The sequence below is a fragment of the Vespa crabro genome, chromosome 15 (assembly GCF_910589235.1).
Source record: "Vespa crabro chromosome 15, iyVesCrab1.2, whole genome shotgun sequence".
NCBI lineage: Eukaryota > Metazoa > Arthropoda > Insecta > Hymenoptera > Vespidae > Vespa > Vespa crabro.
Genome location: NC_060969.1, coordinates 1,217,501 through 1,227,500, shown reverse-complemented (window position 1 = coordinate 1,227,500; position 10,000 = coordinate 1,217,501). Strand labels below are relative to the sequence as shown.

At 26.8% G+C, this 10,000-nt stretch overlaps 1 protein-coding gene across 1 annotated transcript in view; it reads left to right on the top strand.

Annotated features, from left to right (window-relative positions):
* LOC124429579 (proteoglycan Cow) overlaps positions 1-10,000 on the top strand; it is a 150,983-nt gene that overhangs the window by 86,795 nt on the left and 54,188 nt on the right. The window contains exon 2 of the mRNA XM_046975031.1: positions 3,770-3,827. Coding sequence (XP_046830987.1) covers positions 3,770-3,827 — 58 coding nt within the window. The remainder of the gene's footprint in view (positions 1-3,769; positions 3,828-10,000) is intronic.

Genomic DNA, 10,000 nt, shown 5'->3' with positions numbered 1-10,000 from the left:
TTCAATCTCCATTTTCTTTGTTTCGTTTTTATAGTAGTTTGTTAAGTTTCTTTTTTCAAGTCGATAAATTGCATGTTGGTGAAGGCCGAAAATCGGTCGCTTTTAAAGAGAGAGAGAGAGAGAGAGAAAGAGAGAGAGAGAGAGAGAGAGAGTAAAAGAGAATGATTAAAATATATTTATGGTGTATTTTATTTTCAGAACCATGAATATACATTTTATTTAATATTTTTAAAACTAGAAATAATCCTAGCTGTTGCCAGTTTGTCAAGCAGTTTAAAAGTGAACTTCTCGAAAAGGTTTATAAAGCGTGTATCGTTGTTCCGAAAGAAAGAAAGAAATAAATACACATAGATGGATAGACAGATAGATAAAGGGAGAGAAGGAGAGAGAGAGAGAGAGAGAGAATAAAAAAAGTAAAAACGTTTCTCTCGAATTTCTCGACGCGTTAAATTTTCATTTGGAATTCTTTTATATATATATATATATATATATATATATATATATATATATATATATTCTTTTTTTTTTTTTACTACACACGAAGAAAAGCTAGGTTTACGCTTTGTAACGGCATCGATCGATGACACCCGGCACAGGACTCTCTCTTGTTTTTTCCTCTTTCTCTCTCTCTCTCTCTCTCTCTCTCTTTCTTTCTTTTATTTCCTATTTTTTTTCCCTCTCTTATACCTCTCCACGTCGTTGCATCGTGCAATTTTTCTTGCAACGATGCACATTTCGTTCGACGCGATAAAAAATGCAGCTTTGTAGGGAGCTCGTTTGGGGTTGCGTTGAGAATATCTGTATATACATGTACGTATGTGTTAAAGAGAGAGAGAGAGAGAGAGAGAGAGAGAGAGAGAGAGAGAGAAAGAGAGGGAGGGAGAGAGAAAGGGAGAGTTAGATATAAAAAGAAAACAAGGGGATTGTTCAAGAAAAAGAGAGAATATATGTCCCAGAACAAAGTGATATGTGTATTCATATTCCGTCGTTCGAAGGAGAAAAAAAAAAGAAAAAAATAAAAGAAAGAAATGAAAAAAGAAATTCATTCGTTGTCCTTAATTCGTGGCCTCCAGTCTGTTTTGCCCGTAGGAAATCCTTTGGTTCGTGTTTGCTTAACACTGCAATGCGATCGAATGAATCGGTCAAAGGGCATATTACGGAGGATGTGCAATCGTTATTTTTAGAAAAACTTTGATATATAGATAGACACGTATAACTTGGCCCTGAAACCATACTATTCGATATATGAATATATCGATCGGAATATGAAATGACTTGAATAGGATATGACGTCAGAGTTTCAAATTCGATAATGAAATATACCCTGTGTTAACATACTCGACGTACTATCAACAATTATTTTTAAGTATGCGTTTTAAGGTACATACATGAGATGTAACTTTTTTATGTACTTATCTATCTCAAAAAGAAAAAAAAAAGAAATAAAAATTAAAAAATATATAAAAAGAGAACAAAACTAATTTAAAATTGTTAAACTATTTAAAATTGTTATCATATATGTATGTATATCATACATCAATGTTGTACGTGTTTGTGTGACTGTGTGAATGTGTGTGTGTGTGTGTGTATCAATATATCAATAATATCAAACATTTGGATATATAAAACGTTATATATTTTATTTTATTATTTTAGTATTAATATAATAATATTATTATATTAATCCTTACTAATATAATTAATACTATATATGGTATTAATAAAATATTAATTATAATAATAATTATTGTTCTATCATAATATTCTATTATATTATCTTTCTAAATGCTTTAAAAAAAAAAAAATATGAAATAAGATATTAAGTAGAAAAAATATATAATAATAATAATAATAATAATAATAAAAATAATTCAAGCCAGTTATTTTGATTGATTGATAAATCCACTGTTAATATATATATATGATCTCTTATCTTTTGTATTTATTATATTTGTTGTTACTTCTCTCTCTTTTTCTTCCTTTTCTTCTTTCTTTTTTTTTCTTTTCTTTTCTTTTCTTTCCTTTCCTTTTCTTTTCTTTTCATCCTAACTTTATTAAACAAACTCCGTGCAAAGAGAGATCTTTCATTTCGATCTACTTTAACTCTGGTCACTGACCTACATTTCAAGCCGTTTCCCATGGGTATTTTAGATGTGTTATCCACGAATTGCTGCAAACTGCCACATGAACTATCACGCAAGGCTACTTCACCTTCGTTCCGCTCTCTCTTTTTCTCTCTTTCCTCTCTTCTCTCTTTCTCTCTCTTTCTCTCTTTCCTCTCTTCTCTCTTTCTCTCCCTTTCCTCCTCTATCCCTCTCTCTTCAATTTTCTCGCTCGGTGGCTAGCTCTTTCTCTTCAATTTTCTCGCTCGATTCACAAGCCTTTTCTTTTTTCTTTTTTCTTTCTTTTTTCTTTTTTTCCCTTTCTTTTCCTTCTCTAAGCCTAGTAAGTACGTATCTATCCGTTTCTTTTTTTTTCTCTCCTCTTTTTTCCTACGATGACCTCGGCCTGAACTTCGAGCGAGAAACACCGTGCTCCAATTTAAACTTCCTATTCGAAATTTTATACGATAGACATGCGATCGTTTGTCACGTTCTACGTTCTGCCCTTAGTTACGATGGATTCTCTTGATTTGTTTCCTAAAACGGAACTATCGATTCTATTCGAATGATTATATGATAAGCTCGATAAGACAGAATCTTTTAGATCGTTCAGTTTGTATTCAAAGCTTTATTGCTTTTATTTTATTGTAATTTAAACGTTAATTATTATCGTTCACGCTCTAAAAGGTAATCATTATTGTTGATTTAACTTAAATTGTACTATCAATGTCAAATATTAACAAAATTATTCTAACGTATAGTTCCTTCTTTCAATTTATACAATTGAGGATTAATTGTTCAGATATTTGTAAATATGGTATATTCAATTTTGTTTATCTATATCAGTGATATTAGAATTTTTTTTTTTCCTTTTTTTCTTTCTTTTTTTTTATTAAATTAATGATACATCCTCAGTTTGGTTTATCTACATAAACAATATTAGAATATTTTATTAAAAATTTCTATATCAGATGCTAATTAAAAACTTAATACAAACGATATTGAAGATAATGAATTTCTTGTTTTCTTTTTTTCCTTCTTCTTCTTCTTCTTCTTCTTCTTCTTTTCTCTTTCTTTTAGAATTCGCGCTGAATACTAATGGTAGATAAAAAGGTTGTAAGAGATTTAAGAAAGGTCGTGGTAGATTAATTTTTGCAGATAAAATAACTAGATCCTTTTTTTCTTTCTTTCTTTCTTTCTTTATTTCTTTTTTTTTTCCTTATTTTTTTTTTTTTTTTGTTATTTTTATTTTTCTCTTGTCTATCTTTATTTTTTATAATTTTAACGAAGAAAAACCAGCAACTATTTTCCCTTTCCTTAAGTTGCCCTTACCTTTCCCAACTCTTCATGAACGGCCCTATGTAATTTAGCGAACGTCATCTACCTCAGGCTTGTTAAACTTTATATCTACCTCGGTATAGTTAATTTTTTGAACGAAGACTCGGATAATCTTTCTAACCTAGAATAACTAACCCCCGTGCCGCTGCCGCTGCTGCTACTGCTGCTGTTTCTCACCGTACACGCTTTTTATATTTTTATACGAAGACGTAATACCATCGTAATTTAAAAAAGAAAGAAAGGAAAAGAAAAAGAGAAAGAGCAAAAAAGAACCGAGTAGGTATATTACTTCTTTTACTGATCTTGTACTTTGCCCTTTTTTTTTTCAGGATGATACCCGTATAATGAAGGTTGGAGATAAGAAGAGATGGATACACGACCCGAACAGTAAGTTTTCTAGCTAGTGAGTTAATTGATCAAAATGAAATTATTATCTCTATACTGTCATTTATCTTCATCTATTCTTTTCTTTTCTTTTTTTTTTCATCTTCTTCTTTTTTCTTTTTTCTTTTTTCTTTTTTCTTTTTTACTAATTCAATTTATAAATTTTGATTGACTACTTTAATATCTTTAATTTATATGTTTTGAATTAATAAGTTTTAAATAATTATGCTTAACAAAATTATTTTGATTATTATCCATTTAGATATATTTTATTAAAATAATCAATGTAGATAATTATAATATATACAATTTTTAATTATTAATAATATTTTCGTATATTAGTAAAATAAGTAAAGAATAAATAAATTTTTATATAAATTTGATACATATATACTGAATCACCTTGAATAACTTTGTACTTTTTAGAGATATGAAGGAACTTTGTTAACAAAAGTTGTGAATGATACGAGGGAGGGGAGGGGGCGGTACATAATATGACATAATGATTTTTTGTACAAGTGGTCACGTAAGGTACATGTAAAGGTTAAATGAAATTTTTTTTTTTTTTTTTTTTTTTTTTTTTTTTTTTTTTTTAAATAAGATCATACGTTTTTAATTGCATTGGTCGATGGAACTCGACATTCTCTATAAAAAGATATTAACTCATGTATTCTTAAAAAAAATTATTAATTTAGGAGCTATATTAATTTAAATATTATTAAGAAAAATCCATATAAAGATTCAATTTTATTTATTAACCTGAGAAAAGTCTTTCAGTTTATTGATCCTTCAATTTTGTTATATTATCGACTATTGATACATCTTCTATTTTTTATTTTAAATAAACAAATTAAAATTCACGTGATTATGATAAAAATTGAAATAATTTCATTGTAGTAATGTCCTTATTACGAAAGAGAACAAAAAAAAATCAATTTAAAAAATTTTATTTACAAAATTGATTTTATTATAACGATATTATCGCAATATATAAATAAATAAAGAATAAATTACATTTGAAAATGGTATTTGTTTCAACTCTTTCCGACTTTTCATTCCGAAAATTCAATTGAAAGAGAAATTTCAATTGAAAAAATTATTAACAAAATCGATTTTATTATATCAATATTATTGCATTATTTAAATAAATAAAAGAAATAATACTCTTGAAAACGGTGTTTGTATCAAGTTTCTACTCCTTTTCGTTCCGAAGATATCGCCTTCGAAAGATTTTCATTCATAATTTCTATAATACAGCTGTTCGTAGTAATAGTCGTAGTAATTTCTCAGAATTTATGTAGGTCAGTGCATCACCGAACCATATTGAATGAAATTATATAGGTCACTATGTCAATGCAAACATCTTCAGTTTATACAGGAATATCTTCGGATCTAAAAGTCATAGAGACTTGAATCGAACGCCATTTTAAAGGGCAGAATTTCCTTTATTTTTTAAACTTCTTGTTAATAATTAATTAACAATTTGTTATAAATAATTATTATAAACAAATTTTTACGAAGTAAAATAATATTATTTTGATAACCAAACATTCAAATTACGATCGATTTGTAAAATTATATAAATTAATAAGTTATAAAAAAATAATTTTTTTTTACCGAAGAAATAATTTTTTTTTGCATTATTAATAACAAAGTATTTCATTTACATGAGAATATCTCCGAAATTAAAAGCCATAGAGACTTGAATCAAACAACATTTTAAAGTGCAGAATTTTCTTTATATTTCCTTTAACATATTATTAATAATTTATTAACAATTTGTTACAAATTATTTGTTATAAATCAATTTCTTACGAAGTAAATGTATCTTCTTTCACCAATCAAAAATTCTGATTGCGACCGATTTGCAAAATTATATTATATTATTATTATTATTATTATTATTATTATTATTATTATTATTATTATTATTATATAGATTATATTATGTTAAATTATATTATTATATAAATTAATAAATTGTAAACAAATAATTTTTTTATCGAAGAAACAATTCTTTTTAACATCATTAATAATCACATTTATTATTTGCATGGGAATATCTTTGGGGTTAAAACTCATAGTGACTTGATACAAGTATTTAAAATAAGCGTACTTTAAACACTAGTTTAACTATTAAGAGTAAGCGCTTCGTAATAAATATAATCTATAATAATATTTTTTTGATATATACGTGAGTTAATACGTTTTTATAGCGAATATCAAGCTGCGACAACCAGTTCAATCAGTAACATGTGATACCATGAAAAAAAAAAAACACATACATAATTGATCTTCATACATGTCACAAGCGTCCAATTGTAAAAAAATAATTACTGTAATATTATGGTCCCGTGTGTACCATACGATTTTTTTTATCAAAGTTTCTCGATGTCTATAAAAAGATCAAATATTTTCAAGATAATTAAAATTATTATATATAATATTTATAATAATTTTATTTTAATTACTATGTTACTATTATTAATATTATATTTGATTCTGCTTATGTCTACACAAAATGATTTATTAAAACTTTTTTCTTTCTTTCTTTCTTTCCTTCTTTTTTCTTTTTTTTTTCTTTTTTGCAATTTTGTAATTTATAATTTTCATTTAAATTCATAAATATTATTACGTTTATTATTCATATTTGTATATAAATTTTCTTAAGATAATTAATATATGCATATATATTTTTATCATATGTAAAATAATATTTGTTCACAATAATTATCCTCAATAATTGTTCTCATTAATGTAAACATAATTGTTAAATCTTTGTTCATAAAAGATTACAATATTACATAAAATTTTCAATCGAATTTGAGTGAGAGTGTCTGCGATAAATATCACATTTCATCGAGTTCGAAGGAGCCCCATCGTGGATAGAAAGAGAATCCATTTGAATTCATAGCCATCGTGCATATACTCGGATTTTATGACTTCTCCATCCTTCTCTTACCATCGTCCCTTAAATCGGGGGCGGATGCACGCCATCGGCTCCTCGAAGGTGAGAAATCGTGAGACGTTCGTAAAAGAATGGCGTGTCGACCTCTCACAGATATCGAACTCCTCTCCAGGGAAAAAAAAGTATGAGGGAGAAAGAGAGAGTCAAAGAGAAAGAGAGTGAAAGGGGGGTGGGAGGGAGGGAGAGAGAGAGAGAGAAGGGAGATAGAGAATATTTACGAGAAGTGCAGCCTGAATAAAAAAGGTAAGAGGGAGAAAGATATATATATATATATATATATATATATATATATATATATATATATATATATATACACTGTACGAAAAGAATCAAAATTATCTTCATAATATTAGTAAGAGATAACCTTGGAAATATCACTTAATCAATTCATTTAAATTTTCCTATCGATTATTATATATAGACTAATTTTAATATATCTAATTAATTTTCGATAAGCGAAAATACTCCTCGAATATGTTCGATTTCAATATTCTGAAATCAATTAAGTAAAATTTTATTAATTTAATAAAAAAAAAAAAAATAAAAAAATAAAGTGGAACATTATTTACGAGCAACTGTTAAAGAATACCATTTTATTTTTAGATTATGATGAAAACATAAAAAAGAATAAAAACAAGGGATGGAAGGGTGAGAAGAAAAAGAAAATGCAGCTTTGTTTACAAATCATTTTTTAAATAATAATATCCTAAATTTACGAACAATCTTTATGATATAAAATTCTATATTTTCAAAAAATTTAAAAAGAAAAAGACAAAAAATATATTTTTATTTATAAATGATATATAAATTTTCTTAAAAAAAAAAAAATAAATAAATAAATAAAACAAGAAAAAAAACATGTTTTAATGGATTTAATAGAAACGTTTGAATTGCAAAAGGATTAATCTTAAAGTGATAATTATGAGAATACAAACAAAATAACAAAAGTATTTATCAATACTTTATATATTTATTTAAGACTTTGATAATATTTAAAGGGAGAAGGAAGGGTAGGTAGATAGTTAAAAAAAAAAAAAAAAAAAAACTTTCGAACTAACAAAATTGGAATCACCGATGCAAATTAAAGGCGTTGTTCCGAAGCCGTTTTCATAGCCTAATTTAACATAAATTTACATATCCTAGTAGATCCAATAGTGAAATGAAAATTTCTAATCTTCGTTTTCTCTATCTGTCTATCTATTTATCTCTTTTTATTTCTTTTTATTTCTTTTTTTTTTCTTTCTCCTTTGCTACGTCACACACACTGTTTACCTTTTACTTTGTGAGAAGCATTAGACTTTTTAAATAACTATCAAATGTTCTCTCTCTCTCGCTCTCTCTTTCTCTTTCTTTCTCTCTCTTTCTCTTTCTCTCTTTCTCTATCTCTTTCTCTTTTCGATTATTTACTTCAACACTTAAATGTAATTTTATTCAACGCACACTGAGACATTAACAAAGAGAAACTTTAAATCGCAGTGTTATGCAAGTGCAATGCATTCGTTAGCTTCCGACAAACACACTTCACACAAATTCACAGATACAAACACATACACACACACACACATACGCACAAAGAAAATTAAAATCCAGCATCAACTGTGTTTGTTCGTTTAAAAGATAGTAAACGAAAAGATACAAAGAAACGAGCACAACGATCCGAAGCTTTCAAAATTTGTTGTTTGTTAGTTTAAAAACACGAATATTTTAGTACACCTTCCTTTAAAATAAACACGAAAAGGAAAAAGAAAAAAAAAAAAAAAGAAAAAACCGGAAACCAAAAGGGGTAAAAAAACAAGAAAAGAACAAAAAATAAATATCCTCGGAGAATCGAGCGTGTTACCCACTTTTTACATACACACACACGCGCGCGCACGCACATACATACATTTCCATTCTCTGTCTCTCTTTTAAAGCGTCTCTCGTAATAGTAAACTTTTTCTATTAAATTACAAACATAGTAAAAGTATTAGTAGTAATAATAGTATATACACGACAAACACTTGTATAAAGTTATTAGATACATACATACATGCATACATAGATATATAGATAGATAGATAGATAGATAGATAGATAGATAGATAGATAGATAGATAGATATCGAACATATAGATAGATGCTTCCGCTACCGCATAACGAATTCAAAAAGGGAAACGAAAAATCATTCGTTTCAACAACAAATCAAAGACTACCGATGTCCGCCATTGTTATACTCTTGATATGGTTTCCCTGTCGTTGTGGAAAATTTTTCTACGAGCTTTCATTTTTATCTTTTTTCTTTTTATTTTTATTTTTATTATATTTATTTATTTTTTGTAATTCTTTTTTATCTTTATATATATATATACATATATATATATATATATATATATATATATATATATATATATATATTTTATTATGTATATATAATAAATTTTATATTATATATTATATATTTATTATATATTATATATTTATATATATATATATTATATATTTATTATATATTATATATTTATATATATATATATATATATATATATATATATATATATTTCTTTCTTTTTATAAATCGGTTATCAAAGTCTGCAACCTTCATCCTCCATCCACTTCTATCATCCCATTTTATCGGCTTTATCGTACGATCAGTCTCACAAAAGAGGGATGAAAGGAATTATATCTCCAATAGTAAGAATTATTATAACTAAAAAAAGAAACGAAGAAGAGAGGTACCATTGAGAAAATGATTATCATTATGAAGTCTCCTTTTATTTTATCCTATCGACTTAGAAAGTAAAGGTTTATACAAACCTGATTGAAAATTAACCAATTTTATTTTACAATTCATCTAACACCTCTCTCTCTCTTTCTTTCTCTCTTTCTTTTTCTCTTTCTTTCTTTCTTTCTTTCTTTCTTTCTCTCTCTCTCTCTCTCTCTCTCTCTCTCTCTCTCTCTCTCTCTTTCATTCTTTTATGTTAAAGGACGTAACAATACATGTTAAATGTAGAAAGTTATCGTTAGAATTTTTTTAAAAGACGTTGTGGCAATCGATTCAACGGTATAAACAGATCATTATGGCCCCCGAAGCTTTTAATTTATTAAAACGATTTTCAAATTGGAATCCGGTCCAAGGTCTCTCGCTATGTAAATTTTCTTTTTTTCTTTTTTTTTTTTTTCTCTTCCTTTCTTCATGCTAAAACGCAAAATTCGTATTTGATATATTGGG